Source organism: Chanodichthys erythropterus, chromosome 3 (genome assembly GCF_024489055.1).
Source record: "Chanodichthys erythropterus isolate Z2021 chromosome 3, ASM2448905v1, whole genome shotgun sequence".
Lineage (NCBI taxonomy): Eukaryota > Metazoa > Chordata > Actinopteri > Cypriniformes > Xenocyprididae > Chanodichthys > Chanodichthys erythropterus.
Window position 1 is genome coordinate 46,845,623 of NC_090223.1, and position 19,621 is coordinate 46,865,243.

General features: G+C 37.4%; 2 protein-coding genes across 4 annotated transcripts in view; both read left to right on the forward strand.

The window, feature by feature from the left end:
* kank2 (KN motif and ankyrin repeat domains 2) overlaps positions 1 to 14,262 on the forward strand; it is a 30,287-nt gene extending 16,025 nt beyond the window's left edge. For all 3 annotated transcript variants that reach the window (XM_067382529.1, XM_067382532.1, XM_067382531.1), the window contains 10 exons: positions 151 to 1,536; positions 2,632 to 2,844; positions 2,935 to 3,040; positions 3,800 to 4,513; positions 4,601 to 4,688; positions 7,310 to 7,529; positions 9,008 to 9,150; positions 9,240 to 9,440; positions 12,124 to 12,222; positions 12,350 to 14,262. In XM_067382529.1, the coding sequence (XP_067238630.1) occupies positions 151 to 1,536; positions 2,632 to 2,844; positions 2,935 to 3,040; positions 3,800 to 4,513; positions 4,601 to 4,688; positions 7,310 to 7,529; positions 9,008 to 9,150; positions 9,240 to 9,440; positions 12,124 to 12,222; positions 12,350 to 12,406 (3,227 nt within the window). In that variant the 3' untranslated portion in view covers positions 12,407 to 14,262. The remainder of the gene's footprint in view (positions 1 to 150; positions 1,537 to 2,631; positions 2,845 to 2,934; positions 3,041 to 3,799; positions 4,514 to 4,600; positions 4,689 to 7,309; positions 7,530 to 9,007; positions 9,151 to 9,239; positions 9,441 to 12,123; positions 12,223 to 12,349) is intronic.
* A 3,092-nt stretch (positions 14,263 to 17,354) lies between these two features.
* Positions 17,355 to 17,972, forward strand: LOC137012833 (hemoglobin subunit alpha-2-like). The gene is made up of 3 exons (XM_067376306.1): positions 17,355 to 17,449; positions 17,528 to 17,735; positions 17,838 to 17,972. Exons 1-3 carry the CDS (start codon positions 17,355 to 17,357, stop codon positions 17,964 to 17,966), a joined length of 432 nt encoding a protein of 143 aa, XP_067232407.1. The 3' UTR covers positions 17,967 to 17,972.
* Positions 17,973 to 19,621: the final 1,649 nt, after the last annotated feature.

A 19,621-nucleotide genomic window follows, 5' to 3' on the forward strand; every position in this document is an offset into this window, starting at 1 on the left:
CTTTCCCCAGTTCATCTGCACTTAAGAGACTATCCAGTAAAGTAAAGCCTTGATTCGATCATAGCCTAAAGTTTATTCTTTTTCCTGTTGTCTGATTCCAAGATTAGACCAAGATTTCCTGCAGTTTGAAGTTGTTTCCTCTGTCCTTAGGGAAGATTAACCCCCCGGCGCCCCCCTCCTTGCATGGAAAGGACCAAGAGGCTCCCTACTCAGTAGAGACCCCCTACGGCTACCGTCTGGACCTGGACTTCCTCAAGTATGTCAATGATATTGAGAAAGGTAACACTATTAAGAAGGTTCCAGTGCAGAGGCGCCCACGTTACGGCTCACTCCCACGTGGTTACGGCTACACGGGCTCCTGGTGGACCTCCACTGAGTCACTGTGCTCCAACGCCAGTATGGACAGCCGCCACTCGTCATACTCCTACTGTGCGCCGGGCTTCCACAGCTCACAGAGGCCTAACTTCAGTACAGCACGTGTGGAGAAGACCTTGTTGGATGCTCGCCGCAAGCTGGAGGAGGAGAAGGATGGCCGTCGTTTCTCGAACCTGGGCAGCATGCACAGCAGTGTTGCCGGCTCCAACACCTCCCTGTCCAGTGCACACAGCTTCAATCGTGCCCAGGGAGGTGGATCCTATACTCCAATCAGCTCCGGCTTGTCCACACCTGTCTCACCTACGCCCGCCCATCTGCAGCATGTACGGGAGCAGATGGCCGTCGCCCTGCGGAAGATCCGGGAGCTGGAGGAGCAGGTAAAGACCATCCCGGTGTTGCAAGTGAAGATCTCTGTGCTTCAGGAAGAGAAGAGGCAGCTCAGTGTGCAACTCAAGAGCCAAAAGTTCCTAGGCCACACGCTGGGGTTCAGTCGGAGCCGTCCACGAGGAGAGCTTTACATCGACATACCCGAGGAGGAGGCGGGAAATGGAGCTGGAGCCACAAAAAGAGCCACAGGGAGTCTTTCACCTACCACTCCAGTCTCCCTGCAGGACTCAGGATGTGAAATCGAGGAGACTGTAATTGTCGGTGGAGCTCGTCCAGGTGCAAAGCGGGAGGTGCGAACCGTCGGTGTGGGGCCTGAGGCGGAAGAAAGGGGTTATCGTCAAGTGGGAGTAGGGGTGCGAGAGGAGGACTTGGGGCTTCTGCCTGAAACCGAAGCCCTCAAGACTAAGGTGGGGCTTTTAGAAGTTCAGCTGAGGAAAACGATGCAGGAGCTACAGAGTGCTCAGCAGCAAGTCGAAGTGGCTCAGAGAGAGAGGCAGGCTCTTTCCCCTCAGGTAGACCATGCGGTGAGAGCGACCAGCCTCGGCTGGCAGGAGCAGCAGGGTCAGGCTGGTGCCGGCCTGCACACTGTTGTCAGTTTTACCCAGCAACCTCATCAGCAGAGGACCGTGGGAATCCAAGTGTACACGTTGGAGCAGCCCACAGTGGTGGGTGTGGGGAAGCTGCTAAGAGCCCAGAGTTGCAGTTCTCCTGCTCAGCCTGTGTCTGCACCGGAGGGGCCCCACAGAAGACATGCAGAGTCCCCAGCAGCAGAGGGTGTGTATGAAATGGCATCCAAATACACATTCACATACTGAAAACAACATAAACACAACAAATGTAATTAGAGACTTCCGTATGCCCTTTCAGCTATTAAAGAGTTCACCATTTACTCACCTTCATGTGTTTCCAAACATGAAGGAACAGGAAAGGAAGCAGAATATTTTTGTTGCTCTTGCCTGTACAATGAAAGTAAACTGGGACAGATACTGTTCAGTTCATAAAAGCACCATGAAAGTGGTCAATACTACTTATGTCCTATTATTCCTATACTATATATACCATATGTTGGCTTTGTTAGTTATTATTCACCCCAAAATCTTCCTCTCTACTATATTTGCTACCTACAGTACAGTATATTCAGATATGAAAAGACAGTGTGCATGTGCAATGGTTGATGCATGTTGTAACCATTCTCCATGCCAGTTTGAATATGCAAAAGAATTTGGTCTGTTCTTTTCTTAAAGCTGTTGTATGGATTTAGAAGTCTTGAAATAGCGCATAAAAGGGCGGTCACACTACACTTTTCATTCCATTGACTTCCATCCATCCACAAGTGAATTTGGGACAGAGGAAGCACAAGCTCATGCAAATTTCACTGCATTGCAAACTCTTACCTACAAATTCAAATCATGTGAAGATATGTAACCAACAGAAGATTGATACTTCACAGTGTGACCTCTTAGCTAAAAGAACACAAAATTTACTGCAGGTTTGCAGTAAAGTGGAGCAGGTTGTGTATTTTTACATTTTGGATTGAATATTGTTTGTTATATGTTGAATTTGTTTTTAAAAAGGCACCACAGAGCATGAAATTTATATCACATCCGTTGCAGTGTCCAAAGAAATTTGCATGCTCAAAAACTAGTGTGGCTGCCCCTTAAGTCATTTGGACTACTTTTATAGTGACTTTTGGTCATTTTTGGATTTAGACCATGTTCCTTTTCACGTTCACTCTATTGAAAATAGGAGCATGAGTATTCTGCCTTCTTTCTTATTTTTGTGTTCCACAGATCAAACAAATCATCCCTTAAATCCCTTGAATTATTTTAGCAGTTGTGCAAATTTAGACTGTTTCTGTTTTGTCCTCAGAATTACCACGTGAGTTTCCCATTGCAATAAGCTCTAAGCAGGTGCGGGAGGTCTTGAGAAGCGAAGTGTCCAAATCAGTGCCAGTGATCAACCAGGCAACAGCTATGGAGACAAAGTGCAGCCAAGTGGCTGCTGTCTGCCAACGACTAAAAGAGGGAGAGATTAACCAGCAACCAGCAGAAGAAGCCATCCAAATCGATCCATCAAAACCAGGTTCGCTTTGAATAACTGGTAATAACAATGAATCTTCCATATGTTTAAACTAGTGATTCTCACGCTGTCCACTTTGTTTGTATTGTCCAGCCTCTCCTCAGTCCACACTGAGGTCAATAATGAAGAGAAAGGCTGATGGGGAACCTGGCTCTCCGTCCACTAAAAAGAACTTGCAGTTCATAGGAGTCAATGGAGGGTAAATACAGAATTATGTTTATTAAGTAAATGATAAGATATGTTGTGTTTTAACAGTATTAGCATCCTAACTTTTCATGTATCTCCCATTTTGTAATGTTTGTTCAACTTTGCTTTCTAAACTGGAAGGACAAATGGTTCTGAAAAATGAAAAGAATAAACATAATGAGTGCTATCATTGTTTTCATTAATGTGCATCTCTGTTAACATCTCAAAAAACATGTTTTAGGGTTTCATGACCCTTTAAGGATAACTGATATTTCTCAAACATTTTGGTTAAGGTATTTTTTTCTTAACATATGGATTCCATTTTGACTTTTTGGAGATCATTTCATTTGGATGTGCTATTAACTCATGATTTTTGGAAACTTTATACTTTTTAGTGAACTGACTATATCTTACAAATGATGCTATTTTCTTTAGAGATGCTGTACAGCCAAAATGAGTTCTGTCTGCATCATTGAATCATTTTCCTGTTATCACTGTGAAGCTGCTTTGAAATAATCTGTATTGTATAAAGCACTATATAAATAAAGGTGTCTGACTTGACTTTAAGAAATCTTAGATTAAACTGCAAACAAAATGCATGCTGAATATCATTTGCCCTGTTATTTTGCTGCCTTGCAGCACTTTTGTTTCCACCTGGGACTACACATCTAGTTAAGATTATCCATTTGGGATCCATTTCATAAGTTCAGAGGGTTTATTGTGTGAGTATTTTGCCACAGTGTAGTTAAAACAGGACTGTTGTGCTCTGCAGGTACGAGTCGACGTCCTCTGAAGAGAGCAGCTCGGACAGTTCAGAAGATGAGAGCGATGCAAGCGAATACCACGAGGCTACAGAGAAACTGCCGGAACCTGCGGCACAACCATCTCAGGTGACCTCCTGCAGCCTGCAGCCCATCTCTCAGACAGCAGCTGCCCAAACACCCCAGCACAGCACTGCCCAGCCACCAGCCAGTCACACTGCAGCACAGCAAAGCACCAGCCAATCACATGCCACGGATGCAGCTACCCAGCAACAGGTCACCCAGTCACCAGAAGCAGAGGAAGACACAGAGCACCGTGTAAGCCAATCGCCAGTGACCTCCACAGCTCATCCGGAGGGTGTCATTCAGTCTACAGAGGCCAAATGCGCTTTCCAAGGGCATACCTCTGAAAGCACTGCCGTTTCTCTTGAGCAAAACTCTGTCCAGTTATCATCCACCAGCATTGCAGTACAGCAATCCAAAGCCACTGATTCAAATGTCCAGCCAGAGGAGTCAGACTTTGCTGCTCAACAGACGACCACTCAGTCACAATCCACCGGTACCAAACCTCAGCAAGATGTTAGCCAATCAAAAACCGCTGACCTCACCTCCCAACAAGGAGCGACACATTCACAATCTACTGATGCCTCAGCGAAACAGGACATAGCCATATCCTCTGCTACGGATACAGCAGCAGATATCCCCAGTAATAAACAAGCAAGCAGGTAGTTTGACTCAAATCAGTGACATGAGCTATTATGAGAATCTCTGTTGATTATATAAGTTGGCAAGCATTTTCTCTTTCTTTTCAGACTGGAATTGAGCGGTAGTCTCATGACGGCTCTCCACACCTTGCAGAAGGCCCTCAGAGAACCAAATGCATTTAGCCATCAAGACGCGGTATGTTCATCAGTTGTATTTTCATGATTATAAATGATAGATTTATAGTAGTTTATAGTTCTTATCTTCAAGATATCTTTAAGGTTGTTTTAAAAGTTTGATAGTGAATTATATATTTATTATCAGCACCTCGCACCTGTTTTTAAGACGCCGTGTCAAGTTAAAAGAATTTCAACTTTTACACACGGCACCACTCATCAATGTCAGTTCCAAAACAGTGGACCAATCAGATGAACTTAGAGGCGGGGCAAGCATTGTGAGCTTCTGTTTACAGTAGCAAGTTGGAATGGCAACTGTTTTATTTGATGGCAGCATAGCCAGTGCGATTTTTTTCTTTTTTTTTCCCTTTCAATCTATTCTGCTGTTTGCCTATTTTTATTATTTACGTTATTGCATCACATCTCAAAAGCTTGTCTCAGGACCTCACGTTCTGTGCTGCGCTTTTTTTTTAAAACCATCCGTAAATCAAAAGTAAGGCTGTACACTTAATTAAATCAAGATACAGACTATCGTATCGTCATTTCATATACAGACAAAAACTCAAAGGTCTTCACAACAACCCCCTCAAAATAAAAGTTGGGTTTAACTTGAAGAAATTGTGACAGAAATGCATAATAATAATAATAAAATAATTAAAATGTTATTTTAAAGGTGCCCTAGAATTAAAAATTGAATTTACCTTAGCATAGTTGAATAACAAGAGTTCAGCACATGGAAAAGACATATAGTGAGTCTCAAACTCCATTGTTTCCTCCTTCCTATATAAATCTCATTTATTTAAAAGACCTCCGAAGAACAGGCGAATCTCAACATAACACCGACTGTTACGTAACAGTTGGGATTATTAATATGTATGACCCCAATATTTGCATATACCAGCTCATGTTCAAGGCATTAGACAAGGGCAGCCAGTAACGTCTGGATCTGTGCACAGCTGAATCATCAGACTAGGAAAGCAAGCAAGAACAATAGCGAAAAATGGCAGATGGAGCAATAATAACTGACATGATCCATGATAACATGATATTTTTAGTGATATTTGTAAATTGTCTTTCTAAATGTTTCGTTAGCATGTTGCTAATGTTGCTAATGTACTGTTAAATGTGGTTAAAGTTACCATCGTTTATTACTGTATTCACGGAGACAAGACTGTCGTAATTTTCATTTTTTTAACACTTGCAGTCTGTATAATTCATAAACACAACTTCAATCTTTATAAATCTCTCCAACAGTGTGTAATGTTAGCTTTAGCCACGGAGCACTATCAAACTCATTCAGAATCAAATGTAAACATCCAAATAAATACCATACTTACACAATTAGACATGCTGCATGACGAACACTTTGCAAAGATACATTTTGAGGGTTATATTAGCTGTGTGAACTTTGTTTATACTGTTAAAGGCAAGCGCGAGCTCCGGGGGTGGGGAGCACGAGAATTTAAAGGGGCCACAGCCTGAATCGGCGCATATTTAATGATGCCCCAAAATAGGCAGTTAAAAAAATGAATGAAAAAAAATCTATGGGGTATTTTGAGCTGAAACTTCACAGACACATTCAGGGGACACCTTAGACTTATATTACATCTTGTAAAAACTGGTTCTATGGCATCTTTAAGGACTATCACATAAATTTCTTCCAAGTTATCATTTTAATTTTAGAGCTCTGTTGTGCAACACTTTGTTTGCCAAAAAAGGAATTCAATTTTCATTTTTTTTGTTCACATTTTAAAAGATTCATTTAATTATGACTTCAATTGATTACTGACCTTTTCTGATAATAAATTAGTATTAAATATAAATCCAGAAAGATTAAAACAGACAACACAGAATTTCTGAAAAAAAAAAGGTTTTATCTATTAAATTGATTAGACATGTTTTTTGTTGGTTTTTAAAATTTAATGAAACCAGAAAAATATAGAAACATTAAAACAGAAAAAAAATTGTGAAAAATGAAAAAACAAAGGGGCCCTAGTATTTGAAGTATCTTCAACTGCATCATTCATTTACACTGTGCTGTGTGATTCTTTTAAAGTATTAGGCAAGCATCATTATAATTATTAACATTATAATTGTTGCACATTTCACAGTATATCCCACCTACAACTGTGCCATTGACCTTGTCCCACACTCTTTGGGCTACAGGCATGAATAATACCTAAAAAACTGGCTTACTGAGGATAGGTGGGCTATAATATTTCTAATCATTCGGATTTATAGTTTTCATATAGCAGACCAAAAAAATGTATGGCATACTGAAAGTTCCGTTAAATGTACATTGAAAAAATTTAATAAATTCATTTTCAGGGATCGGAATTTCATACAGTGTTGAGTTTAGCTTCTTATGACTTGCAGCTACTCTCAACACCATAGCAACATCCTAGCAACCACACAGAACAGCCTAGCAACACCATAGTAACCACACATAGCACCATAGCAAGCCCTTGGGCAGTTGTCGTTCTGGCTCCAACATTGTGGTGGCAAATTGTGCACCACCACAAAAAAAAAAAAGAAGGTATTTTTGCAATTCCATTTGTTGCTGCAGAAATGACACACTTCACCTTATTCATTTGCATTGATTGAACATGACATGGCCGTTTATGTCTTCTCTTCTGTTGACAGAGGACGGCCTACACCAGCGTGCTGCAGGAGTGGCTCAGAGTGTCCTGTCACAAGGCTGCTGACACTGCAGTAGTCAAGGCATACATGGACATCTTTGCCTCCATTTCCCCGCAGCTACTGGAGTTTGTCATCAACATGGCTGACGGCAATGGAAACACAGCTCTGCACTACACTGTCTCTCACTCCAACTTCCCTGTAGTCAAACTACTGCTGGATACTGGTGAGTGACGCTTTTCACATCACTGAGCAATGCCCCTGCTGACACTGTTTTCGTAGGTACCTGTCAAGCATCCTAGCGGGTAGCGCACATGCTTTGACACATTACACTGAGTCTTTTCTCTCCTTAGGCAGTGGATCTGTAGTTTCCAGCATGCTTTGCAAGGGACTGCATTGGGAGAGTAAATTTAGAGATAAAGTGTTATTTTATGTTTTTTTCAGTGAAGGGAAAGACATGTTAGTGTTTAACGTCAGTTATGTTGAATAGTTTTTGAATTTTTTTGATACCATTGTGCTTGTGTTTAGACTGTGGGCAGCTTTATGGGCTGAGCATAATGGCTTTCTCAATGAGTGATATTTATACTAATGTCAGTACTGACACTAGTTTTTAAATTAATTAAACCTCACTAAATTAGGAAAAAGAATTAAGTTGGATCAACAACAAAAAAATCAGTTTGAAAAATGTTAATTTTACTTACTAAAGTTAAGTTAAACAGGCCTACTACAGTAAATTAATTGGTAAAACTCATTTGTTAACATTATTTAATGTATTAACTAACATTAACAACGAGCAATACATTTGTTACAGTATTTATTAATCTTTGTTAATGCTATTCATTGTTTGTTCATGTTAGTTCACAGCAACTCTTGATTTTAATAATGCATTAGTAAATGTTGAAATTAACATAAACTAAGATTAATAAATGCTGTAGAAGTATTGTTAATTATTAGTTAACTACTAATGTTGTTAACTAATGAAACCTTATTGTAAAGTGTTAACTAAACTTAATTGTGTTGACCCAACTAAACTGATTTACTTTTCATTAAATTGGGTGTACAAACTTTCTTCAGTTAATTTTTTTCAGTGCAATGTGCAATATTTAATAAACTACATAAAAAGTAACAATATGTCATTATTAATATTTAATGTATACTGCTTTAAATGTATTATAGCCTACATTTATTTTAGTGTTCATTTGTTTCATGTACACTTCAATAGTTCAAAAGTTTTTTTTAATGTTTTTAAAAGAAGTCTTTTCTGCTCATCAAGGCTGCGTTTATTTGATCACAACTACTGTAATATTGTGAGATATTATTACAATTTTAAAGAACTGTTTTCTTATTTTAATGTATTTTAAAATATAATGTATTCCTGTGATGGCAAACCATCATTACTCTAGTCTTGAGTGTCTTTCAGAAATCATTCTAATATGATGATTTACTGCACAAGAAAGATTTCTTATTAAGTTCAAAATAACAGCATTTATTTGAAACAGAAAACATTATGAATGTCTTAACTGTACTTTTGATCAATTTAATGCATCCTTGCGGAATAAAAGCATTAATTTCTTTTTAAAAGTCTTACTGACTCTAAACATTTGAACAGTGTATTTGTGGCCAGAAATATGTCCGTACCTTTTATTTAGCATGTGACAGAGCTATATTTGTAACTCTCATTTATCAGCTGTCCTTGTTTTGCAGGCCTCTGTAATGCTGACAAGCAGAACAAGGCTGGTTACACAGCTATCATGTTGACAGCTCTGGCTGCCTTCAACTCTGACAGTGACCTTCAAACCGTCCTACAGCTGCTCCGCACAGGCGACGTTAATGCCAAAGCCAGCCAGGTGCGCCCTCTTCTGGTCAATAAGCATTACTTCATTACGTGTCGGTCACTGTCTGATCTGTATTGTAATGATGCATGTGTGTGTGGTAGGCAGGGCAGACGGCACTGATGTTGGCGGTCAGTCACGGCAGAGGGGACATGGTGAAAGCTCTGCTGTCCTGTGGGGCTCAGGTGAACCTGCGTGATGATGACGGCTCCACAGCGCTCATGTGTGCCTGTGAACACGGTCACGTGGATATTGTGCGGCAGCTGCTGTCTGTGCCAGGCTGTGATGCCACGCTCACTGATAATGTGATTATTTCTTTGTTTATCCAGCATAATACCATCATTTTTATTACCATCTTCATCCATTAAATTCTGTCTTCCTTCTTTATCTCTTATCATTATATCAGTTTTTGTGCTTATAGTGTGGTATGCTATCAAGCATAATCCTTTATTATTTCTTAGAAAAAAATAAACAATGAAGCAGTTTCAATACATTTTATATAATATTATATATTATAAATTAGCAAGTTTCAAGTTTCTTAGCTCTTTCCCCTCCCCAAGTTAAGAAAATCACATTTTTGTCAAGGCTCAGATCCAGAATGATGATCAAAACATAGATGGAGTGTATCGAGTCCATCAACACCCCCAAAGCTTTCACAATCGTTACCTCTTCATGGGTTTGACATTTCATTCACTTTTGATTTATATGCTGTTTAATGTTTGATGATCGTGTTAGCTTACATGTTTCTGCTGCTGCTTCACTTGTTTTTGGATCTGGAGATTCTGTACTCTTTCAGAAGATGCGTAGCAGCGCCCCCAACTGTATAACAGTGAAAATATGGATTGCTGGAAAATTCAGTCAATGGCAGGGAAAGAGTTAAAATAGCAGAATCAGATAATTAAATTTTTTATGATAAGGCAAGGTTTCTTCCAGATGTACAACCCCCCCGAAAACCTAATGATATTTATGAATTAATAATTCATGGTATTTGAAAAAACTGGTACTAAAATAAATTCTTTATTTTAAAATATATTTTAAAACTCTTACTCACTTGGAAGGAAAATGTTATTTCTTTTTACTTGATGGTATAAAAGTTTTTTAAAACCAAATGAAACCAAAATGAATACAAAAAATACATTTCTAAGAACTTGCCACATATGTTTTAAACAAGATTTTTAAAAGATTTTTACTCAATTTTTCGGTAACAGTACAATAAGGTTCATTAGTTAACATAAACTAACAATGACAAATACTTCTAAGACAGTTATTAATCTTTGTTCATTTTAATTTCAACATTTACTAATACATGATTTAAATGAGTGGCAGCTAGTGGGCTTTTAATATAGAGGAGGCACACTAAATTATAGCTGTCTGGAGATCCTCTCCCGAGGATTTTTTTTTATTTTTAAGCTTATCCACTTTAAAATGGCTTTTTTGGTCACTTTTAGTGAAATGACACATAGGCAGCTAGACCTAGCCTATCACTTGAAGCAAATATCCATCCTTTTGTCCCTTTAAATGCTGTTTAGTGAAGCTGATTGCTGTAGCCTGAACTTAGGCATGGGGCCTTCTTTCATTTTTCATTTGTAGCTGCTGGTAAAATGGTAGCTTGGTAAATTTGTTGGCAATCAAATATTCATTATCTATACTCTCCATAATTAAGGTTTTTGTATGTCTATATAATGATCGTTTAATATATCAAGGGAGGCTAGCCTCTTCTGTGATGTTTTTTTTTCTTTTCTCAGCACACTAATCAATGAAAGTGAAATACTCTATGGTGATTGGCTCTTTTTTTTTTTTTTTTTTTACTGGCTATGGATTTGCCTCCCCTCCTCTTCTCTATACCCTCTGACTTGCCTTAGCACAGTTTTCTGAATGATTGTAATGATATCAGCAGATTCGGCACATTTGGGGTTGAGCAGCAGTGGTTCTGACCGAGCCGCCACTGATTAAAATCAAAAATTGTATCTGTTAAAGGGTTAGTTCACCCAAAAATGACATTTCTGTCATTAAATACTCACCCTCATGTTGTCCCAAACCCGCAAGACCTTCGTTCGTCTTCAGAACACAAATTAAGATATTTTTGATGAAATCCGAGGGTATCTGATCCACATAAGCAGCAATGACACTGCACCTTTTGAGGTCATTGATAAAAGACATTGATAAAAAGGTCAACGTGACTACAGTGGTTCAACCTTAATCTTATACTTTTTGTGCACAAAAACAAAACAACGACTTTTTCAACAATATCTAGTGATGGGCGATTTCAAAACACTGCTTCATGAAGCTTCAAAGCTTTACAAATCTTTTGTTTCGATTCAGTGGTTCAGAGCACCAAAGTCACATGATTTCAGTAAACAAGGCTTCGTTATGTCACAAGTCTTTTGAAATTTCAGTGGTTCATGTGACTTTGGCAGTTTGATACACACTCCGAACCACTGATTCAAAACAAAAGATTCGTAAAGCTTCGAAGCTTCATGAAGCAGTGTTTTGAAATCGCCCATCACTAGATATTGTTGAATAAAGTCGCTATTTTGGGTGGGGGTTTTGCGCACAAAAAGTATTCTCGTCTCTTCATAAGATTAAGGTTGAACCACTGTAGTCACGTTGACCGTTTTATCAATGTCTTTTAATACTCTTCTGGACCTCAAAAGATGCAGTGTCATTGCTGCTTATGTGGATCAGATAACATCGTATTTCATCAAAAATATATTAATTTGTGTTCTGAGGAATTAATGACAGAATTTTCATTGTTTAGTCAATTAACCCTTTAATATTATTTAATGAATCTGAACTATGAACTAACAAAGATTTTTTATTCATTTATTGTTAACAAAGATAAATAAATACTGTAAGAAATGCTAACCATTAGTTAATTTTAGGACTTTAGTGTAAAGTCTTAAACATTTACTTTATTGTAGACAGTCATATTTGCTAAATGTTTATTATGGCTTGTGACGTTGTTTATGTTGTGTTGCTGTCTTACAGGATGGCAGCACGGCTCTCTCCATCGCACTGGAGGCCAGTCAGAATGACATTGCCGTGCTTTTGTATGCGCACCTCAATTTTGCTAAGCCGCCTTCCCCTGTAAGTGTGCTTGTTCTGTTTTCACCTAATAACCAAAGTTAACAAATGTCAAAATAACAGATATTACACCCAGCATTACATTCATCTGCCCTGTGAGTTGAGTCACAAAGTTTGTCCTTTTCAACAGGTGTCGCCAAAGTCTCCTATTCTGGGATCTTCTCCTCCCTCCTCTGAACTGAAGTAAATGCCATGAATTTGACGTCTCCTCTTCCAGCAAATGTTCCTCGTCCATTCCACTGTCTGTGTGTGTGTGTGTGTGTGTGTACAGTATGTGTACCTACAATTTAGCATGTACAACTTTTATAGATATAAAAATTGTGCACTCTTAAAAAGGAAATTAGCACTTGACACCATCAGCCCTTATCTGTTGTTTTCTGTTCCTCTTGTAGCAGTTTCCATTTTAAGTATTTAAATGGATGAGATTCTCAAATAAGAATAACAACTAGCGTGTAATAGCAATATTATTTATCTAGCTGTCCGTTTGTTGACATGAAACAAGTGTTACCGTATACAGTCCAATTATATAAGTGCATTTACTTTTAACTACCCAGCAATATCATCCAGTCATAGTCATACAGCAACTGGTTACATTTATAAGAGCATTGTGTAAACAACTAAAACATGTTTATCTTGATCAAGTGTCCTTTCACTGTTTTTACTATTCTCAGTAAATGCGAAAAACACAGTTTCCACACCAGCTGTTTTCAGCACAATGTTTGATAGCTTTTACATGGTGATTTTCAATATGTGATTATACAGTGCAGTTGTCTCACCCTACAACGGGAAACAGAACGCTCCACTTACTTCTCTAGGAGATTTTTAATATTCTCTTTTACAGGTAATTCACTTGTGATGATATTTTACATTTTTTACTGAAGGAATTCACATTGTGAGATGTCATGCTGTTTTAGATAGTGTTTATATTCAAATTTGTGGGCTTAGGTAAATCATCTGACTGTACATGATACTATAAGGTGAACATGATTTCAACATCTTTGTTGATCCTGGAACAACATTCCAATCAACCAATCAGATTTGAGGGACAATTTTACAGTTTGTCAAGTTTAGGCTTACAACAAGGGTTAGGTGCTTTGACACCATTCTTATTCGCCTACCATTTCCCTCTGATTTTAGGGATAAGTTATGGGTAGGGTTAGGACTATGTTTTTGGACAGGAATGTCGTTCTAGGATCAACAAATGATGTTGATCACATGTCTGTGTTGGCAAAATCACATTACCACCCTAGATTTGTTCACAGCTGATGCTGCAGTATTATGGTCTTTTGAGGTTGTACTTTGTTTACTCTGATTTGTGGAGTACTGCATGGTTTTGACATTTTGTTCATGTAAAAAAAATTTATTGAAGGTTTATTGAACAAGGGCTTTCCAAAAACAATGTAGATGAACATAAAATCATGTTTTCCAGAGCTAATACCTTTTTTAAGTTTTCTTGCAAATGACCAGTGATGGAAATATGAAGGTACGCAAGTTTAGTGGATAAGACCAGATGTTGTGCACATATATGCACATATATGGTTCTGGCACGTGTTCACTGAGCACAGATTGATTTTGTTTCCTTTTGCTCAGTCTCTGATGCTTTTAGGGTCCAGAATGTTGGGGGGAGGCTCAGTATTGTCTACAACGAATGTAAGATGTTTTCCAAAATGAAAATAATATATATCGTCTCCAAAGTTTTAGTGCAAAGACTATAGAATTAAGCTTTTTTTTAACCACACAAGTTGTTGGATTTTAATATTTTAAATGGAAGAGCTTTGTTTAATTTGAAAGATAGATTGAACCTTTTGGTTTACCCACACGTGCTTTCTTATAACTAGTTTAGTACCTAATTAGTTTTATACTCTTTTGTATTTGTTTTATTTAACACTCTTTGAATATCTTTAAAATTTTGTAATATCTGTTCACAGCTTTGTATATCTTTTGGCACATTTGCTGGCCATGTACCTTTATGTAAAGTGCTCACATTTAAATTTGTTTGTTTGTTTCCCTAGTTTTTGGAAAAAAAAATAAATTTAGATAGAAGGAGGTGTGTCGCTTGTAACGGACTATTTATTTCATGTATTTGAGTTATGGAGCTACATTAAAATGCTGCCATTTAAAAAAAAAAAAAAAGAAAGATAGAAAGGGCTTTCTTTTTTTTTGCACGCCAGAGGGCGCAATAATACAGCGATGGTGAAAACGGCTCTCGGTCCATCTGAGAAGAAGCGCGGGCATGTTTTGCAGAACCTGATATTGCTGAGTTCAACGTGTTCCTGGGTCAACATTTTTGTTGATCCTGGAACAACATTCAAATCAACCAATCAGATTTGAGGGACACGTTTACAGATTATGTCAAGTTTAGGCTTAAAATCATGAATTGGTGCTTCTACATCAATGTTATTCATCTATCATTTCCCTCTGATTTTTGGGATAACTTATGGGTAGGGTTAGGTTTAGGGGTAGGAATAGGGTCAAGACAAAATTTTCAGACTGGAATGTTGTTCCAGGATCAACAAAATATGTTGACCCAGGAACGCATATAACTCAGCAATATCAGGACATGCGGCGTGTTTTAGCATGTTCTAAGTGTGTCAGTAGAAGATTTATCGGAATTAACAACTTTTATTAACAGGGTGACTGTTTCATTATGTTCTGGCATCTGCACATTCAATAGATTTTGATTTAACTTTCTTGCTAGTTGTAGGGGGTCATTGTCGTCGACGGATTAGTAATTGGTAACTGTTTTGCGAACTTCAGAATACTTAAATGTTTTTAAAGAGAATATGCTCGTTAGTGTAGACTTTACGTTAACTTTTACATTACATAACCCCAAAAAATTGTCTTGTCAACTATACCAACACTGAACTCTTAAGTAAATAATGGATGGTAGCCTACAAAAAAACATCTCAATAGAAAACAACAGACCTATATGACAACTACAATAATGATTGAATAGAGTGACTGCTGAGCCGTATCTATTCCATTGTCCAGTGAAAAAATAAACACACAATGCTTTTCCAGAGCAAAATGTGCAATAGCCTATGATGCACCATACCAGAAGAAAAAGGACAAATTAAATTGGCCAAAAAATCCGTATAGTGTGATCAAGAAAAAACTTTAATATAGTTTGCCATCTTTCATTAGCCAGTTTATACCTGTTTTTTTTTTTTTTTTTTTTCTATTGTTAGAATATTAGCCTACTATTAGTTAATCATCCGTCGACGACAATGACCCCCTTAAAGCTATTAGCCTGTATGTATTATGTTTCCTAATGTGTTTTTGGTAAAGATGTTCCATTATGCAGCTACAAGAAAGGTAAATCAAACTCTGTTAAAAAATAATGTGTGTATAGGACTACTTGATTCTGATTGGCTGCTTTCTGAATGGCTGCTTTTTTGAATGAACTTAATAAACTAATGCATAAACTTCAGAAAGTCTGCATAAATCTTTAAAAAGGCTTAGATTTTTATTTATTATTTATTTATTTGTTTTTTGAGTGATAAAGACTATGCAGGCCTGCATTCAGTGCATTTTCTTATCGGCAGACAGCAGTCTTTTGCACACCTTCAGCACATGCCCCTGAGTTACACCAGAAACATCTAGCTTTCTCAGAAGTACCATTTGCAGCATGCTTCAGCAGAAAGCGGGAAGATCTCTCTACGCCTGAACAAATTCGTCGTAATCGAGATCATAGCCAACCATGGGTGGACCTCCTGCTGAACCTAAGCTACTGATAAAATGTGTATGTTTCTAGAAGATAAGACTTGAAATCCAGCCTTACCCTTTCTCTACAGCAATAGAAGTTTGGACAAATATTAATGCCAGTAGTTTTATCACTCCCAGACAGTCTCAGAAATCTTTAATTAAATGCCACTATTGGCAACATGAACACAAATCAGTGCGCCATTCTTGTAATTAGTAATTTATCGGCTATGTACAATCAGCAATCTTAACCTAAAAGACCACAAACCGTTATAGTGGCTCAAAACATATATAGGGAATAATTGTATAGAATGTGCACTTCAAATTCTGAAAGTAGAAAACTGTACTTGCAGATAGTATAATACTAATTAAATTTAAAATGTATTTAAATAGAGTACACTTTAATGACTCTTTCTTAAACACACTTTTTTTAAAAAAAAATCCACTGTAGTTGTCAAAATAAAAATTAACTCTTTTAATTCATTTAAACACTTTGAAAGTGTTTCATGGTGTCCACTTCCAGTTGAGTTTTAACACTTTTGAAAGTGTTGGCACATTCTAATCAAGTTCAAATTAAACTATACTCAAACTCTAACCAGTGTAGAATAAATACATTGGTGTATAGATAGTTATAAGTCAACTCACTTGGTGTAATTTCTTAACTCTATAGTGTTCTTTGTTTCAGGGTGTAAATATGGTAAATAGACAAGTACATATGAGTTGGAGGTGGGGGTGGGGGCTTTCGGGAACAATGTTTTATCCAAGGGTTTTAAAATATATCAGCTGATCAATGCGTAAATGACAGAAAATTTGTCAATGCGTCCATTTTGTTTGTCAATTTTCATTAAAGTAGCCAAATGTATCAACATAACAGGCAATAAAAAGCACACTTTTAAGTTCATTTTTAATGTTTTACTCATATTTTGTCATGCTTTAAAGAAGTCTTTTGATAACCTACTAAAGCACATGTAGAGATCTTGATTATAATTTTAAATTAAGCAGTGTTATTTGATATTAACTATATTTAAAGTTGACATATTAAAATGTACTAAATTGCAACTTTATCATTACAAATATATACATATATTAATAGTTTTTAAAATACATGACATATAATTTTCAATAAAATGTTATTAAAGTAGGTTCAATTTAAGTTTACCCTAAATCCAGTATAAAAGCATATTTCAAAGACAATATAATTTTGTAATGTGCTTAAATCCAACTTAAGTGGGTCAAAAAAGCACTCTTGAAAAGCAACTCTTAAAACAGATGTGGCTTATCAAGATTCAATATATTTTCCCACTGGTCTGCTTGGGAGGTGGAGTCAAAAATTGCGTATCAAAACAATGTCCGTCTCTGCTTTAAAAAGCCCTGCCAACAGCGACAAATTACTTGAGTTTTTTTGGCAGCCTGTCAGAGCTAATCGAGTAAACATGAGTCTCTCTGCAAAGGACAAGTTGGCGATCAAGACCTTCTTTCAGAAGGTTGCCCCTAAAGTTGAGGAAATTGGCAACGAGACTCTGTCCAGGTAATGTGAAATGTTTGTGCGTGATGTTTATAATATAAACTGTTATTGTGGCCTGTCTAATTTTTTTAATCCTTTCAGGACTCTGTTCGTTTACCCTCAGACGAAGACTTACTTCTCCCATTGGGCAGACCTGAACCCTGGCTCTCCTCAGGTGAAGAAACATGGAACGACAGTGGTGAAGGGAGTCATCAGCGCTGTGGAGATGATGGATGATCTTAAGGGTGGCCTGCTCACCCTCAGCGAGCTTCATGCCTTCATGCTTCGCATAGACCCCGCTAACTTCAAGGTTCGTTTTGCTGAAAACATTCGTCTGAGAGTCTTATTTAATTTACCATTTCAATAAAATATAGTATATATTAACCGAAATGTTTTTGTTTTCCCCCTCCAGATCATCAATCAAAATCTCCTCGTGTCGCTCGCGCTGATGTTTCCTGATGACTTCACTCCTGAGGTGCATGTTTCTGTGGACAAGTTCCTCGCTCAGGTCAGCCTGGCTCTGTCCGAGAAGTACCGCTAAAGTCGACCCATAACTGCATTCATCTCTGACGCGACACTGTATTCGCCTTAATGAGAATGAAAATAATAAAATGAAATGTATGAAATCAAGCTTTTTCTTCTCTCTCTCTTTTTTTTCTACACATAAAAACATACCACAGATCTGATATGTAGGCCTACTGGTTAATTTAAAATAAAAACGATTAACTTGACTAGGCTACTTTGTAGGCTAACATTTTTAAAATAAGAAAACTACTTATGTGTTTGTTTATAACTGCAGTCATTTCTATTCGCAAATAAAACCAGTAGGATAGGCTACTTCATGAAGTTAGGCTATATTATTTATGACAAAACACTGATAATCATATGCGCCATCATTCTCAACCAAAAAGACCTTTTAGCAGTTCAAAACGTTGAGACCATTTTTTTTTTCATGTTTTTATTTTATTTTTCCAAAAACTACTTGCATTTTGTTTATTGATTAAAATCACATAGTTTAGACATGAATCTCAAGTTCTTTCGTTAGTAACATAGTTCAACGATTGGGTTTTAGAAACCATAGTTCAAATAAACATTCGCAAACTGCATCGCAAACTTGTGTGGGTGAAACGACAGCTCTCGAGCTGTGATTAGAAGAATAGTTTCTTGATTTATGACGTGGACTTACTAAATCGTTAACTTGAGCTAAATAAGCAAGCTGACAAAAAAGTACAATGTATATATTTATTTCAAATATATACAAATGTCATTTACATATTTTAGTTTGTCAAGAGACTTTAAGCACCGTTTTTGAAGAGTGTGCATGTGCGTACAGCTACAGGTTTATTTTACTATGCAAAATAAAAAATAAATAAATAATAAAAAATGCACAGAAAAACAAAAAGCGGTGACAGCGGTGATAGTTACTGTAACTATTAAATATGCATAATTACATACAATTAACCCTAAAACAAACCTTCACCCCAACCCTAAACCTTTAGTAACCTGCAGTTTTATTACTCAGTACTTAAATGTATAATTACACTGTAATACTGACACTTTAAATTAAAGAATAACCCCAAAAGCTCACAGGAAAACATTGACATAATCAGTTATTAATATTTCGTTGGTTCTCTAATTTCTGTGTATGACCGCCTGACCAAAAATTACGGAAATTAAGAGAAGTTTGTATTTCACAACCAGTTCACATCAAACAATATTCTTCTTAATGAAGGCCTGGGAGGTTCTGTCTAGTTTTTTGTATATAGAACTTAAAGTAAATATAGGCCTGCCTGTACATGAATGGTGTGTTTTTGGGTCTCATACTCTCATTATTCCGTTTTAACCCTTTGAGCGGTACGGTCCCACATATGGGATTTTTATTTCTGTGCCCCTGGGCGTACGGTCCCACACGGTCCGACGTCACATAACTGCCAGATTCAAACTGTGTTTTCGCGCTCTGGCTGCGAGACGGACGCGCGCAGCTCTTGTCATATATCACAACTATGCAGTGTTTTCAGCCACATAACATTTCTTTTAAGGTTTCAATACGCATAAGCAACATTAAAACAATATATTTAGAGTTTATAAAATACACACTGATGTCAGACATCAGTGGAAGGAGCAATAACAATCCATTCAAATACAATTTGCCGGCATTTATTCATATCAGACACACATAAGTAACTACAAAGTTTA

Bases quoted from the DNA above. Each gene is read 5' to 3' on its own strand.
- LOC137012833 (XM_067376306.1), top strand. From the start codon at position 17,355: ATGAGTCTCTCTGCAAAGGACAAGTTGGCGATCAAGACCTTCTTTCAG. The intron at 17,450-17,527 runs GTAATGTGAAAT...TAATCCTTTCAG, and splicing joins GGCAACGAGACTCTGTCCAG to GACTCTGTTCGTTTACCCTC. The intron at 17,736-17,837 runs GTTCGTTTTGCT...TTCCCCCTCCAG, and splicing joins TAGACCCCGCTAACTTCAAG to ATCATCAATCAAAATCTCCT.